Raw genomic sequence first — 17,793 nt, forward strand, 5'->3', positions numbered from 1 at the left:
CAGGAAAGTGGCGATCTTTCAATCTGGCAACATCCTCCACCACTCCAACTCTAGGAACACTTGCCTGTTCCACTAAAACAAGGCTGCCTACTACAGACTCCTGAAACTTCACAAAAGTCATCTTTGACTGAGGACAAGATTGCTGGAACACAACAAAAGCATTAAAGGTTGCCAAGTGGAAAAGATGGATAGCCAACTTCTTGTACCAAATGTAAGACTTACGAAGAGCAGCATACGGTTCCAACCTCTGATCTACTCTGTCAACACCACCCATGCGCCTATCATAGTCCATAATGCACACAGGTTTGTGCACTTCTGCAACCTGACCCCAAATAGTCAACGCTTCAGTGCTTTCATCATGTATGGAAGTCAACATGTAGACATCTCTCCTGTCTGAAAACTTCACAGCTAAAAGCTCCTCACAACGCAATGCACTGCACTGTCCCCGAGCAAGCTTTTTACAAACAAGTTCTTTTGGAAAACCTTTACGGTTACAGCGGATTGTGCCACAAGCAACAGTGTCCACTTTGGCCAATTCCCTGATCAACCGCACACCAGTGTAGAAGTTATCTACATATAAATGATGGCCTTTGTTAAAAAATCCTCTACCAAGTTCCCACACAATTTTCTCAGTCACTCCAAAAGTGGACGGACAACCAGGGGGGTTAATCCTGGATTCCTTACCGGTGTACACCCTGAAATTAGAGACATATCCAGTCTCACTGTCACACAGCATATAAAGCTTAATTCCATAGCGTGCCCTCTTACTAGGAATGTATTGCCTAAATACCAAGCGGCCCTTGAACAACACCAAAGACTCATCCACTGCAATTTCTCTCCCAGGATAAAAGATCTCAGAAAATCGATCAACAAAATGATCAAGGACAGGCCGAATCTTGAAAAGACGGTAACAATCAGGGTGATCTCGTGGCAAAGCATCACCATTGTCAACAAAATGCATCATCTGAAGCAGAAGCAAATACCTATCACGACTCATGACTGCCGGAAATATAGCTGTTGCCATCAAGGGACTAGTAGACCAATATGAATCCAATGATGGTTTCCTAAGCAAGCCCATCAAAAAAGTTAAACCTAAAAACTTTTTCATCTCCTCCAAATTTGTGGGAGTCCACCGGTTAGCTCGAGCATGGGGCTTAAGGATGGCACTGTTCTCCCTCAAAAACTGTTCTGCATACAAATTAGTCTGCTCTACGATCTCTGCCAAAAACACATCATCCATAAACAACTTGAAAAAATCAATTGGCAAAAAGTTTTCAGTGTTCACCCTACACCCTGGATCACCAGTAAATTCAGGCAATGCCGGCTGCACCATGCCTGGGGCAACCCAGAGGTCAGAACTTTCATCGACAAGTCTCCCAGCCTCAGGCTGCCGCCCAGCTGCCTCTTGTCCCACTACACCAACTGGAAGTCTAGGAGCCCCAGGCTGCCGCCCAGCTGCCTCCTGCCGCACTACACCAACGTGAAGTCTAGCAGCCCCACACTGCACCACAGATGCCTCTTGCCGCACTATCAGCACATCAATGTCCTCCTCTACCACAGGCACTTCATCCACACCAAAAATAGCTTCATCAGCACTCGGGGTATCTTAATCATCAGATGATGCCATGCGCAGAGAAAACTCACTACCAGAATCTTCACCTCCCATCTCTGCCTCAGAATCAGAGTCACTCTCAGCACCATGGTCAGATGAAGAATCAAAAAGCATTCCAACAACTTGCTGAGCAGTAATCCGGCGGCTAGCCATTATCCCTACAAATAAAGGAGTCTGCACAAACAACTCAACAACCCCAACACTGCGCAAAGTAAGATAAAAAATGTAAGCCTTTTTTAAAAAAAAAACTAGATTTAGAAAAAAAATACAATTCACTTACAAGACACAACTACACTCACCAGCACCTACTCTGCAAAGACACAGCAAAGAGGCAACGATATCCCACTAGAAAGAAGAAAAAAAAATTACATCTACAGAAGGACACATCAAAAACAAGTGCAAAACATGTTTTACAATCACAACAAACAGAAACCAAACATACTCGTATTACTACACACTTTGCAAAAAAAAACAATTACATTACAATTGAACAAAAAAGAGGTCTCTTACCAAACACATGCAACTACAGAAACAGCAGAACAACAGAATCACCAGTAACAGAACCGCACACTGCAACAATCTAAAGAGAAAAAAAAACAATACACATTAGAAGAAACAAAAACAACACACATTACAACAGGCTATGTCACAGGGCATGTCACAAATGGTGTGTCTGTCCCCAAGGGGGGAAGATTATAAATCATTATAAACGTGGGCCCCCTGGAAGCAACCTTACAGAGGGCAGAGAGGCCAAATAAAGACACGGCAGAACATACTTTTGAAAACAAATGGGCCCAAGGAAGCAACCCTTGGCCAAGGGGTCGCTCCCTATAAAAAAAAAAACCCTGGAGTCTAGAGGGCTTTTCTATCCCCCCTGGGTCCAGAAACGGTAAAAAAACCAGCCGATCTGCCCTGAGGGGGGGCAGAACAGTCTACAATATTTATAATGCCCCCTGGAAGCGACCCTTGCCCAAGGGGTCGCTTTCTTTATAAATATAATCCAATTCCTGGTGTCTAGTGGGCTTTTCTGCCCTCCCTGGGTCCAGATGCGGCCCAAAAAACGACCGAGGGGTCGCTTACTTTTCAAATGCAAACAAATCCCTGGTGACTAGTGGGCCAAAAAAACGGCCGATCTGCCCCAGGGGGGGCAGAAAAGTCTGAAAAAATATTTTATCCCCCTAAGGAAGCGACCCTTGCCCAAGGGGTCACTTCCTTTATAAATATAAATCAATCCCTGGTGTCTAGTGGGCTTTTCTGCCCCCCCCCCTGGGTCCAGATGCGGTCCAAAAAACGGCCGATCTGCCCCCAGGGGGGGCAGAAAAGTCTATAAAAAAATTAGGGCCACTAGGAAGCGACCCTTCCCCAAGGGGTCGCTTCCTTTTCATACGTAAACAAATCCCTGGTGACTAGTGGGCTTTTCTGCCCCCCCTGGGTGCAGATCGGCCCAAAAAAACGGCCGATCTGCCCCAGGGGGGGGCAGAAAAGTCTGAAAATTATAATGCCCACCAAAGGAAGCGACCCTTGCCCAAGGGGTCGCTTCCTGCACAAATAAATTTGCCATAATAACAATCCCTGCTGTCTAGTGGGGCATTTCTGGTGCACGATTGCGTCGCTGTGCGCGATCGTGCACCAGGAATGCCCTGCATTGGGACATCGGGGGAGAGGAAACACAGTTTCCTCCCCCCCCCGATGTCTCAAGGCACCGAACGCCCGCCCCACCGGAGCACCAAACACTGACCTGACTGCTGGACGTGCTGGAAACAAATGGCTTCCAGCACGTCCAGCGCTTCCTGATGTCGTCGGCGCGCGCTGTGAGCGCTGACGTCACCAGGAAGCGTGAGGGGGCTAGGGGGTGGCAGCGGAAAGTCTTCCGCTGCCACCCCTGCTAAAATGACCAGGATCGATGCCCCAGGGAGGGAGCGCCAGCGCTCCCCCCCAGGGCTGTACTGATGACGGAGCGGTTCCATCATCAGCACAGCCCAACCGATGCTGATGACGGAACCGCTCCGTCATCAGCATCGAAGGGGTTAAGATAGTTAATCAGACACTTTATAATGGGAAAAGACAAGAGGAAACTACTTCTCTCACCTCAGCATAACTTTGTTAACTTGCATGTGTGCTATTTGTTGAAGATGTCAACAATATTTTCACCTACAGAGTCCCCAAAACACTGTCCATATCCATCCATGCCACAGCATGCTGAACCCAGCTAGGTATGAAGTAGAATGCCCATTCCCCCCGCCCCCTTTCTGGGAATGAAGGAAGCAAGCACTCATGACCCTTCCTTAATACATAATTTCCCCCTAAGTTATTATCACTTGCATGGATCCAGTCTTTCCTGACAGGGAGAGGCTTTCAGGTTCGCCAGGGAGACTGCCACTCTAGGGAGATTGGTTTGGGACAGGGCGTGCCCCAGGGATCGCCCCTGAGCCAAACCTTATTTAATCTTTATGTCTCCCCGGTGGCACGTATCGCTGAAGGTCATGGCCTGCGCATAGTGTCCTATGCCGATGACACGCAGCTGGTCATATCCCTATCGCGCGTGCCCGGTCTTGCGGTGGACAGGTTCAGGGCCTGCATGCAGGAACTGGCCACTTGGATGTCCACCAATTGTCTTAAATTAAACAGCAGCAAGACCAAGGTGATCGTGGTGGGGGGGAGTCCGGCTTCTTGGTCATCGGCATGGTGGCCATCCTGTTTAGGGGATGTCCCTACACCCTGCCAAGAAGCAAAAAACCTGGGAGTATGGTTCGACGCAGAACTCTCTTTTGGACCTCAGATAGGCCGGGTGGTGGGGGTCTGCTTCAGCGTCCTGAAAAGCTTGCGGAAGGTTTTAGATCTCCTGCCTACGACAGCCCGCAGGACGCTGGTGCATGCCCATGTCACATGGCGCCTGGATTACAGCAATCTGCTTTATCTAGGAGCCACCGGGAAGGCTATCAACCGCCTTCAGGTGCTTCAGAATGCAGCAGCTCGCCTGATCCTAAAATTCCCTAAGAGATCGTTGTCTAAGGCAGCCCTCCAGGCCCTTCATTGGCTCCCTGTAAGGAGTCGGGTCGAATTTAAGGCCCTCTGCACATGCCACCGCATTTTGGGAGGTAAAGCACCCGCTCCACTGCAGGGCTTGATCACCCGGTATGTACCTACGCGCACTCTGCGCTCTTCCTGCGCAGGGCTACTTCAGGTCCCAAGGATAAAAAAGGCACGGATGGTGGGCAGGTCCTTAAGGTAGCTGGCCACGAAAAGTTGGAACGCGCTGCCTTTGGACCTTCGCCGGGAGCCATCTGAACTTGGCTTCAGGAAGATACTAAAAACCCACCTCTACACACAGTATGTCGGGCTGTCCTTGCGGTTGTGACTCTGCTGATTCCACTTACCACCGCGCGGGGACACGCCTTTTGTGCGTAACCAGGCGCTATATAAACTTCCCATATATATATCAGATACGTCATTGCCCATGTCATAATATTAAAGTTCATTTCTGAATGTTTTTGTCTATTGATGGTGCATGCATTAGTCTGCTTCTGGTAATCCATGAACTGCTTCTTCCCTGTATACACTCCTCATGTGATCACTCACTTTTCATGAGAAAGAGTATATTGGCAGTACTTCCTCCAGTGGAAGATGAACCGAAGACAAAAGAATGCATAATACTCACATCCTTAAGACTAATGTAAGTTGAATATACTTGTGAGGTTCTGAGCAGCTATAAATGTAGAAATTGATACCGGGTCCGGGTGAATTCTTTCTTATGCAACCCTGAGCCCCAAATATATTATTCTCCTTCATCCATGGATGACAACCAACAGTGGTTTGGCTCTACAATGAACTCCCAGAATAGAGGACCTCTGTTTTGACAATCACTCTACACTAACCTGTAGATCATCTATTCAGGACCTTTGTTAGCTGCTACTCTAGTTTATCTGTCGCTGTCAAACAAATAACAGTTTTCAACAACAGACTAAACGAGGACGCTTGCAGCACGATGGTAATCATATGAAGAAGGCATAAATTAGTAGTAATATTGGTTCTTTTAGTTCCCTCAGTTCTGGCCAGTCTATCCCTATCAGAAATGCTCTTGCTGTAATTTGCTAATGCAGCTTAGCAAAGTGGAGCTGTGCAGTGTGTAGCAAATAATCAGTTCCAGCCTTGACCATATATGTTGGACTCACCACCATATATTGCTAAGGACTTAGTGAGATTACCTAGATGTCTTGTGATGCACAGGGTTCATTTTCATGTAATGACGAGAAACGAGTTGTACTGAAGTATAAAAAAAGAAATGAATAGAATGCTTGAATTATTAGGGCTCATCAGTCTGGTATAGCTTGGTTCTAGTGGCACAGTGAGTACTGGACCCATGTCTGGGCATTACCATCCCACTTAGAGTGCAATGCTAAAGTATACAAAAGAGTGATGCATGGAATGCTTGAATTAATCTTTGCCACTGGTAATTACTTGAGGCAGCATCCCAGTCCATCTATATATTGCACACCAGGCCACCTACGTGTGAACACAGTCGTATACAAATCAGTAATGATGCTGTTCCAATTGGAACCGTCCAGACCAATCTGCTGGGCCATTCCCTTCCTGAACCGGAGCACAAGTAACCCAAGACAGGAGCGAGTTGTAAACCTCTGTAATCCAAAGACTTTAAGCATTGTTTCAATCTTTCATGTCTCACCAGGTCACGACCCATCCTTCAAAAAACATTTACCCAGCACTACTTGAAAAAATCTGCCAATGGTAATGCTGGATTTCTTCACGAATATCAAGTAAGTGCTTCCTCAGTAGAGTGACAGCTATGTATGGACCCATGCTTTTATTTCTTGAAGTATATCTGGCAAAACCTCCTTCAAATCATTTCAAGCGGCCTTGTTTCACATGCTGATATGATTCTTGTGCCTTAGGTAGCCATAAACGTGTGTCTGTGTGTGTCTGTGTGTTTTTGTGTGTGTCTGTGTATGGATCTGTGTCTCTGTGTGTCTGTCTCCTAGAGAGAGGAGTACCCTTTGGTCTAGAGGATAAGAACCTGTGTAACGTCTAGTAGATTTCTGGGCTCCACTGCTAAGGTTACATGCAGACCAGAGCTTGAAAGACATCTGGCTTTCAACCTGTAGACAAGGGCGTTGACTTTGAGTTAAGTGTTGTGAGTTCTAAATTAGGCCCAGCCTTTTCCTCTCACAGCACGATTGTTTGGCCATGAACTCCTGCAACCATCTGTAAATTCTAAATATTTGGAATAAATGTTTTTCCTTACCTCAATGTCATAACAATCTAGCAAGTCCTGTGATTTTCCAGTGATTGAGATTTGCTCTGTCTGAAGGGTTGTTAGAAAGCTCTGGCAATCACCATGAAATCTGATTTTTCTCTTGCATGCAATTTCCACATATTCATATAGTTTCATAGTATCTGTCCTTTAAGATTTAGCATTTAGAAAACCTGAGAGGCTCCCCTAATCCTTTTCTCTCGGAAATGTCAGGTTCCATCTACTCTGGATATAGATCTCATCTCACCTCCAACTTAGAGCAACATGGAGAAACTGCAAGTTCTAGATCACCTCTTTTCTGTTAGGTTTTAGTAAGTCACACCATCAACCTGCTTGCCAGTTGATTTATGTAATAAATCCTCTAATCAAGAAAGCTTGACATGGAAGGCTGCAGAGCCTTAAACATAACAGATGCATTTGTGTCAAGAGATTTCTCCTTAAGGTGAGACTGGTACACATCTAAGTTACATACTTTATATTACGGAATATCATTTGTCACTTGTAAAAGCTGTTTCTGACACTCATTACTTCATGTGGGACTATAGAAATGAGGATGTGGAGGCTGACATTTAGTTAGCGAGTGTCTTCATTCATGCAGATTAGAGATTGTAACATACTTGGGAGGAATGTATCTGCGTTTATCTGTGTCTGTATCCATTGCTATGCAAGGAGTAAAAACTTTAATTTTTGATTCTGATCCAAGAAAAATAGCACTATTCTCTTTGGTAAATAAGATTACAGAGTTTTATTGTTCTTCTTTGGACTTAATATTTGGTACTCAGTGAGACTGAGGGATTCTGCAGTTTAATCAATGAAGTAACTTCTTCTGGTATCATAACAGCAGCAGATTCTTTAACAGATACCTGTAGAAATAGGGTTACAGGCAACTATGTGACCCATGTCTTTGGTTTACATGTGATTTGTCATTCTGTGATGTCTCATTGCTCTTGAAGGTGCTTCTGGAGGCGGCCAAGGATGAGGTTGGTGCGGATCTAGCAGCCGCTGCCCTTGTCAACCAGCAGCCCCACTCCTACCCCAGCGTCTTACCATGTAAGTATGTGTATGTCGCCCTGCTCTTAAGATCAAAGTTCATTAGAAGACAGAATGATAAGTGTCCATAATCAAAGTGTGCATTCATGCTCCATGGGGCTAGAGAGAGTATAATAACGGGTGGTTTATAACCGAATACATACACTCATTCTTTTTTCATATTTTCCAAACTATAACTTTTTGTGGTGTTAGGGAATCATTGGAACTAAATTAACAATTTACAGGTCTCTACCCAATAAAACCAATATGTGACCAACCAGAGTTTACAAGAGGAGCTATTAGATGGCAATATCAGCCTTGCTTTGCTTATGTCTGATCTTTCTATGTGGGTCAGTCACATGTATGTGCGACTCGTAAGTATTAACACCACAGGTTTTCACTCTGACCCACTGTGTTTGAAATTCTAAAAGGTTTGCGTCTCAGATCAGTGGTTTGTTTCCCTGAGCTATCCTGTAAAATCAAATATTTTCCCTGAGCCTTTTTTATGTAGCTATACATTTGGAGGCGATAAGCTTTTTATCATTCCTGGGTCAAATGTCCTGCCAGGACAGATTGCAGTTTGGAGAATGTATAGACAATGGTCTTATTGGCAAAGACCTTACAATGAAATTATTGTTAGCATTGTAAGTAAAAATATGCCCCATCTTAAGAAGGCATTGAAATTAATGCCATGGCAGGCCCTTTAATACCCAAGATTCAGACTTCTACAGTTTCCATTCTAGACGCTTTCGAGAAACCTAGCAGAAGGCCCTTAACACGAAGGAAGGCAGCACAGGCCAGATTGTTTTAGGTTGGCCAGTAATTCATCTTGTCTGGCTAGTGAAAGTGGACATGCCCTTCTTGTGTATGCTGATTCCAAACCCTTGTTTTCAGATGACCGGTGCAGAGTGAAATTCTCAGCTGTGGGCCCTGATCCCTTGTCTGATGCTGCCAAGGCCTGGTTTATCCCTGTGAGTAGATCATTCAAAACATCATATTTATCAAAACAAGCAATGGTTTTATAATGTGTCTTGACTGAGACTAATGCGAAATGGACTACTAGATATTCTTACATGTGATATCATTGTTGGCTTATTTTTACTATGATAAGGACCTGTTTCTTTATCCAGCACATGTACACACTGTTTAATCCTAGAATCCTCCCTGTCCAGTTCCATCCCCACTGTAGCACTATACAGTGGACTCTGCATCAAGCCCAGGAGTTGATCCTAGTGGAGAAAGCAACTCGGTGCAAAATAGCATTGGGTATCAAGTTGGCGTGTGCAAAGCTTGTTTTTTCCCATGTCCAATTTTTGCTTTTTGTAGATTTAGTAAAGTATCCTGAAATACGTTTTCTAAGCTGTTAGTGCATTGCAAGATCATGTTGTGTGAAGTAAATTCCTAGACAATCAAATGCATACTAGATCTATATCAAAGCAACTACGAAGATATGTTATTCATGAAATCATTAATTTTATTAAAAACATAGTACAAATAGATAATACATGATATTATTTTACATACATATATAAAAAACAACAATATATTCAAAATTCAATGCTATTGAAGGTAGATAGTGCTGTGGCAGAACTGCTTAAATTTTCGACACGCGTTTCGGCGTAAGTGACGCCTTCATCAGGAAAAATGCCACACTTCCTAGAATTAAAAAAACAATACTGTTGCAAGACACACCATTGGAATTTTTGTTTGGATCAGCCATTCCTCTACCACTAAGGTAACCAACTACGATATACCGCACATCAGTACCATACTGTCCTCCCCTAAATCAAAACATTGTAGTAATAATATATATTCCATATGTCCACTATTTCTAAATCGGATTATTGTTTTTAATCACCGGACATCGACCTACCCTACAGCACTCTTGGATTGTTTGATCCAATGAATCCAGCTCAATAAGATTGGTAAGCTACAAATTAGATACATAGACTGTATATCAAATAGCTAGTGTCTATTCATCCTTCCGTACTTTTACCATTACTCTAATTTGACATATCTCTCATTTTAGATCATCAAAATTCTGTTTACAAGATAAACTATATTCCTCCTTTCCGGGCTACTCTTACCGGAACAACAGGTAGTTTTCAAGATATATCCATTTATGCTATCTAATCACATCCAGGCCCTAAATCACCTTGGGGGAGTCTGGGTCTCACTACTCTTATTCTACATTCTCTTTATCCTACATGAGACTAGCTAATAAATTACGTGTTTTGAATATGTTCATGATTTACCATATTATCATTACTGTGCAGTTTACCTCATCTATAATACACACTGCTGGTAGACAATTTCCTATTGTTAGATTACTGAAGGCATTCCCACCTATAACGTAAACAGGTGTCTAGTCAAGATAATGTAAAGGCATTTTAAAGTATTGCATTATTATTCCAAGACATCTTTTTTAGTATTGTTTTTAATTCTAGTATGAGTTATTTTTTATCCTGATGAAGGCGTCACTTACGCTGAAATGCGCGTTGAAAATGTGACGTATTTAACAGTTCTGCCACAGCACTATCTACCTTCAATAGCATTGAATTTTGAAGATATTGTTGTTTTTTATATATGTATGTAAAATAATATCATGTATTATCTATTTGTACTATGTTTTTAATGAAATGAATGATTTCATGAATAAAATATCTTCATAGTTTTTTATATTATTTATTTGACCTTTTTTAGTTATTTGTGTGCATAATTAGCCTTACATTGACTATTTTGACACTGCTTTGATATAGATCTAATATGAATTTGGTTGTCTAGGAATTTACTTCACACAGTGTTTTACCCAGTCCTAGAAATTGGAATTTACCAGGGGGTCCTTGTTACTTTCAAACATTGCAAGATCATGTTCATCAACTAGTAAGATCTTTCACTTCAACAGAAACTAACCACTCCGGGAAATTCATGCAGAATGTTTCTCTGTTAGTTTACCTTTTGCAAAGCATTTCTAGGCACAATAGAAAATCTTTGCAGAAATTTCACTGCAAGTTTATCTTTTGAAGAGCTTTTCTATGCACCAAGGTATTGCACAGCAAAAGAATCATGCGGTTTTCAGTATTAGTGAAGAGAATCCCATGTGGTCATTTAGTTTCTGAAATTACCAGAGGCAATGGTAATTCATCAGCTTCGGTATTACCAAACATTACAGGTGTTCGGATTATTTGTAATAACTGATGCAATCTGCATTTGTTATTTGTCCTCGAATTTGTGTTTTTTCCCCAAAAATTCTATCTGCTTTTATTAGGAGAAATGATATGTGTAGGGAAAGAGACCCAGCGGTGCCGGGGGGGGGGGCTCTTGTGGCGGAGGAGTTTTGGGTTGGGTCAAATCGCGATTTTCTCCAAACCTTTTTAAAAAAAAAAAGCTATTTAGATCTTAGAGTCTTACTCTGAAGATTAATGGCTCAAGTCAGGGTGTCTTAATGGTCATATCAATTAGATAAAGATATATTTTGAATTTATTTTTATCCTGTTTATGCTTAAAAACTGAAAGAAGTAGTTTCAAAAAGGGAAACTCTCAGGCTCCGATTCTGACAGACTGGGTCCTTGATGGGACTATATAAAAGGCCTCCTTTTAGAAAAGGTGCTTTGTGTTAATCATGAATCACGGAAAGTGCACCTCCAAAGTTGTCATTGTTCTAAGGATGATGAGGTTGAGGGAAAGAAATGCAAAGAGGATAATTGTTGCCCTCTCCCTACTTCTACAGGCCTTGGTCAGCCTGAGAATCAGATGCAGTAATTGATTGTTTAATTGACAAAGGCACTTCAGTAGTCAAACGACAATGCCAGTAGTCTGTAGTCTCCATCTTCTGTTGCATTACATTGGTACCTGGATAAAGTCCTCCTAGACTTATATATTGATCATCTCCCGTGTTCATGATTAATTAGAGTGTCATGAAGATACACATAATCTGAAACTTTTGGGATTGCTAGGTGGAACCAAGTTATTCATATACTTTTGGGCATTCACCTGTTTCTCCTAAACCTAGGTGTTCTGTATTTCTACACTGTGGTTTGTAGAGTTTATAAATTGATCACAATTAAGCAAAAGCTATTTTTGAGTGCCTACAAAGCACTCCAAAACACAGGCCCTGCCTACATGAACAGCTGCATTAGTTTCTTCCAACCTTCCGGACTCCTCTGCTCTGCAGCCTCTCAATAGCACACTTCCCTCATATACACAAAAGCAGAGCAGACGGTCACACATTCTCATACCTGGTTACTAAGGCCTGGTACAACCTCCCATAACATGTAAGAGGCTCATCCTCTCTTCTTAAATTCTGCAGGAAGCTGAAGACCTGACTCTTACAGTATGTCCTCCAGGTCTGGCCTCACACTACGGGCTCTTGGTGGGTCAGCGTGCTATACAAATACTGATGTGTTTAGAAAACAACAAGCGACCCCAAGTTTAGTCAGCACAGGACCTCGGGGAGCAATTATTACAAAAACAACAGTGGTCCCATGCAATATAGGATATGACATACAAATGAATACAGACACAATGGATTCTGTATTTGTCTGACCTGTCCAGCCCGATAGAGGTCAGAGTGTATTTACTTATATCAAAAAATAGAGGGAAAATATCCTTCCACAATCTCACGTTGTGGGGCACAAGCCTGTACCTCATTTAAACACAAAACACTTTAGTACAATCAAAGTGAAAAGAGAGGAAAAAGGGCTTTTAGGCAATAAAGCTCAAGTTGTTCTACAAATCACAATATGAACAAATATTTTCAATTGCGCCTTTACAGTCAATATTAGTACAATATATACACACTGTATAAGGCACGTCAATTGGTCGACGGCGTTTCGATCCCACTTTTAATTCAAAGGGATCATCATCAGGACATTAAATACATGCCTAATAATTGTAAGCCTCTAAACCAATGAATTTTCAGGGCAGGGTATTCAAGGGGATACGGTCACCCGAATCGGGACCGGCCAGGCAGAGTCGGGGATCCGATCACGTGCAGGTTGCAGGGGTACCGGTACCCCGCACGTGACCGGTACCCCTGCAACCTGCACGTGATCGGATCCCCGACTCTGCCTGGCCGGTCCTGATTCATGGTTTTAGAGGCTTACAAATATTAGGCATGTATTTAATGTCCTGATGATGATCCCTTTGAATTAAAAGTGGGATTGAAACGCCGTCGACCAATTGACGTGCCTTATACAGTGTGTATATATTGTACTAATATTGACTGTAAAGGCGCAATTGAAAATATTTGTTCATATTGTGATTTGTAGAACAACTTGAGCTTTATTGCCTAAAAGCCCTTTTTCCACTTTGATTGTACTAAAGTGTTTTGTGTTTAAATGAGGTACAGGCTTGTGCCCCACAACGTGAGATTGTTGAAGGATATTTTCCCTCAATTTTTGATACAAGTAAATACACTCTGACCTCTATCCGGCTGGACAAGTCAGACAAATACAGAATCCATAGTGTCTGTATTCATTTGTATGCCATATCCTTACTTTTAAACTTGCTCTCCCCTGAGGCGGAAGCCGGGGGATCTCTCCTCTATCCCTGTGTTAGTATCTTTTAATTAGCGCATTTTACATTGCTGTGGTAACTACCTGTTCATTGGGAGGTAACCTTTACACATGTATTTTTAAATACATGATCGGTGGCTAAAATACTTACAGCACCTTCTGCTTATTCACACCGCGCTGCATTGCGCGTTTGCAGCTTATTACCATCAGCGCTGCACTTTCGGTCGCGCTCACGTGACCACTCGTGACACCCGCCATCTTGAGCAGGGAAGGGCTGCGCTCCAGTCGATCGAGCGCTCCCGCCCCCTGCATGTACTTAAGGAGTTCCCTGCCTTAATCCGGTAAAACCTTACTTTTAAACTTGCTCTCCCCTGAGGCGGAAGCCGGGGGATCTCTCCTCTATCCCTGTGTTAGTATCTTTTAATTAGCGCATTTTACATTGCTGTGGTAACTACCTGTTCATTGGGAGGTAACCTTTACACATGTATTTTTAAATACATGATCGGTGGCTAAAATACTTACAGCACCTTCTGCTTATTCACACCGCGCTGCATTGCGCGTTTGCAGCTTATTACCATCAGCGCTGCACTTTCGGTCGCGCTCACGTGACCACTCGTGACACCCGCCATCTTGAGCAGGGAAGGGCTGCGCTCCAGTCGATCGAGCGCTCCCGCCCCCTGCATGTACTTAAGGAGTTCCCTGCCTTAATCCGGTAAAACCTTACTTTTAAACTTGCTCTCCCCTGAGGCGGAAGCCGGGGGATCTCTCCTCTATCCCTGTGTTAGTATCTTTTAATTAGCGCATTTTACATTGCTGTGGTAACTACCTGTTCATTGGGAGGTAACCTTTACACATGTATTTTTAAATACATGATCGGTGGCTAAAATACTTACAGCACCTTCTGCTTATTCACACCGCGCTGCATTGCGCGTTTGCAGCTTATTACCATCAGCGCTGCACTTTCGGTCGCGCTCACGTGACCACTCGTGACACCCGCCATCTTGAGCAGGGAAGGGCTGCGCTCCAGTCGATCGAGCGCTCCCGCCCCCTGCATGTACTTAAGGAGTTCCCTGCCTTAATCCGGTAAAACCTTACTTTTAAACTTGCTCTCCCCTGAGGCGGAAGCCGGGGGATCTCTCCTCTATCCCTGTGTTAGTATCTTTTAATTAGCGCATTTTACATTGCTGTGGTAACTACCTGTTCATTGGGAGGTAACCTTTACACATGTATTTTTAAATACATGATCGGTGGCTAAAATACTTACAGCACCTTCTGCTTATTCACATTGCGCGTTTGCAGCTTATTACCATCAGCGCTGCACTTTCGGTCGCGCTCACGTGACCACTCGTGACACCCGCCATCTTGAGCAGGGAAGGGCTGCGCTCCAGTCGATCGAGCGCTCCCGCCCCCTGCATGTACTTAAGGAGTTCCCTGCCTTAATCCGGTAAAACCTTACTTTTAAACTTGCTCTCCCCTGAGGCGGAAGCCGGGGGATCTCTCCTCTATCCCTGTGTTAGTATCTTTTAATTAGCGCATTTTACATTGCTGTGGTAACTACCTGTTCATTGGGAGGTAACCTTTACACATGTATTTTTAAATACATGATCGGTGGCTAAAATACTTACAGCACCTTCTGCTTATTCACACCGCGCTGCATTGCGCGTTTGCAGCTTATTACCATCAGCGCTGCACTTTCGGTCGCGCTCACGTGACCACTCGTGACACCCGCCATCTTGAGCAGGGAAGGGCTGCGCTCCAGTCGATCGAGCGCTCCCGCCCCCTGCATGTACTTAAGGAGTTCCCTGCCTTAATCCGGTAAAACCTTACTTTTAAACTTGCTCTCCCCTGAGGCGGAAGCCGGGGGATCTCTCCTCTATCCCTGTGTTAGTATCTTTTAATTAGCGCATTTTACATTGCTGTGGTAACTACCTGTTCATTGGGAGGTAACCTTTACACATGTATTTTTAAATACATGATCGGTGGCTAAAATACTTACAGCACCTTCTGCTTATTCACACCGCGCTGCATTGCGCGTTTGCAGCTTATTACCATCAGCGCTGCACTTTCGGTCGCGCTCACGTGACCACTCGTGACACCCGCCATCTTGAGCAGGGAAGGGCTGCGCTCCAGTCGATCGAATGCTCCCTCCCTTCCCGCCCCTTTCATGTATAAAAAGAAAGACACGTCCCGTCCGCGCAGCGGGCGGGCGCAGCGGGCGCGCCGGAGGCGCGCCAGAGGCAAGCCCGTCTGCGCCCGTCCGCGCCGGGACCGGGCCTAGGGCCACAAACCCTGTTAAAAATTTATCGGCAAGTATCATAACATATTCCAGACACACCGTACTTGCCTTATGCCCACCTGACACTTCTAACTGTCTAAAAAGGAACCTATCAGATATTCACAAAGACACGACCATTGTTTGTTCTCACTGCCTTTACTCCATCCCCCTGCCTCCTCCCCTTCAAACCGTGAGCACTCCAAATAAGTATGATGCAGGTGGTACTACTTCTATAGCTCTTATCAATGCCAGGTCTCTTGGGAAGCACAGGCAGGAAATATTTGATCTCATTATTGACAATTCTCTTGACATTTTGTTCATCACTGAAACGTGGACGGATGAATCCTCACAGCCAGACCTGGTCATCGCTGTGCCACCTGGATTCAAGGCCTACTGTCAGGATAGGCCCAAACAAAGAGGGGGTGGGCTGGCCATAATTGCCAGAGACATTTATCCGGTTAAAACTACCGTCATTCCTTCCACCGCTTGTGAGGCCATGCAATTTGCTATTAATATTTCTCCCTCATTTAACTTTAAGGGAATGCTAATATATCGGCCCCCGGGATCAAAGACTACTTTTCTGTCCAGCCTAAACTCCATAATGGAATCTGTAGCCACAGAAACCACCTTCACAGTCCTCGGTGACCTGAATTTTCATCTAGACCAAGATCACTTAGCTGACTCCGTTGCTCTCACCTCTGACCTAGGTAATCTAGGGTTAAAACAGCTTGTCATGTCCTCTACACACCAAGCGGGCCACATTCTGGATCCTATTTTTTCCAACTTAGAAGGACTCCAAATCACCAGCATTCTGCCCATGCAGTGGACAGACCACTTTGCAATCTTTGCAAACATTGCTACTCGCAATGATTACAATAACAATTTCCAATCGGTTCCTAAACTACCGTTTAAAGATTGGAAAAACATAAACCTAGAAAATTTCAAGTCTACACTCATACAAACTTGTCCAGATTTCGTGGATGACCCCAATCTAGCTCTCCAGCAATTATACGACTGGATTGGTCAGGCTTCCCACCAATCAGCCCCTTCTAAGGAACATTCCAGCAATCGAGCTAAACCCTCCGCCCCTTGGTACAATGATACACTCAGGACACAAAAACAGATAAATCGCAGCAAGGAGAGAATCTGGAGGAAAGATTATGATGCTGTTAGTAAGTCTAACTATAGGGAAGCCGTTGCCCTATATAAAAATATGATAGTGCAGGCCAAAAGAGAATATTATACGGACCAAATCGAGCAAGCCAAAAATTCTAGTAAACAACTATTCTCCATTACTAAAGCTTTATCTGGCAACTCACCGGACCTCACGCCTCCCCCGTCACAATCTCTCTGTGATGCTTTGGCATCTTTTTTCTACACCAAGGTAGATGATATCTACCAAGCATTTTCTTCCAAATCACTTTCTGTCGCCACATCTCCCGTCATCTCCCCCTTGGCTAATGTTTTCCCGTGCTTTCAATCAGTCACCCAGGAACAAATAAAAAACACATTGCTGACTATTAAATCAGGCTCCCCCCTCGACCCTTGTCCCCTATCGGTACTCAGACCAGCTTTAGAAATCATCCTGCCGGCTCTCACACATGTCTGTAATCTGATACTGCGGTCAGGCCAATACCCCAACTCACTCAAAAACACGCTACTAAAGCCTCTGTTAAAAAAACCTTCGCTCGATAAAAATGAGCTGAAAAATTATCGACCAATTGCCAGCTTACCGTTTATTGCCAAGACCATCGAAAAGATCATGAACATCCAGATCTCTGAGTTCGTCGAGGATCACCAGCTCCTGGACGATACACAGTTCGGGTTCCGAAAATTTCACGGGACTGAGACCGCCCTGATTAAAGCCGCGGATGACATCAGGGAGATTAGGGACCAAGGTGGCACTGCCATATTGGTTCTGTTAGACCTTTCAGCGGCTTTTGACACGGTCGACCACAACATCTTGGTCGGCCGTGTCCAAGGATTTGGCATCTGTCACTCTGCCAAAAACTTAATAGCCTCCTTCCTTGCCAATAGAACGCAGGCGGTCATCCTAGGACCCTTTCAATCAGCACAACTCTCCGCCCCCTGT

The 17,793-nt window shown here is 44.1% G+C and overlaps 1 protein-coding gene across 1 annotated transcript in view; it reads left to right on the top strand.

The window, feature by feature from the left end:
• The window catches only part of LOC147712454 (receptor-type tyrosine-protein phosphatase V-like), a 558,680-nt gene that overhangs the window by 476,297 nt on the left and 64,590 nt on the right, over positions 1 to 17,793 (top strand). The window contains exons 39-41 of the mRNA XM_086923127.1: positions 6,300 to 6,387; positions 7,835 to 7,931; positions 8,805 to 8,881. Of these exons, the coding sequence (XP_086779253.1) occupies positions 6,300 to 6,387; positions 7,835 to 7,931; positions 8,805 to 8,881 (262 nt within the window). The remainder of the gene's footprint in view (positions 1 to 6,299; positions 6,388 to 7,834; positions 7,932 to 8,804; positions 8,882 to 17,793) is intronic.

This window comes from Lissotriton vulgaris, chromosome 5 (assembly GCF_964263255.1).
Source record: "Lissotriton vulgaris chromosome 5, aLisVul1.2, whole genome shotgun sequence".
Taxonomy (NCBI): Eukaryota; Metazoa; Chordata; class Amphibia; order Caudata; family Salamandridae; genus Lissotriton; species Lissotriton vulgaris.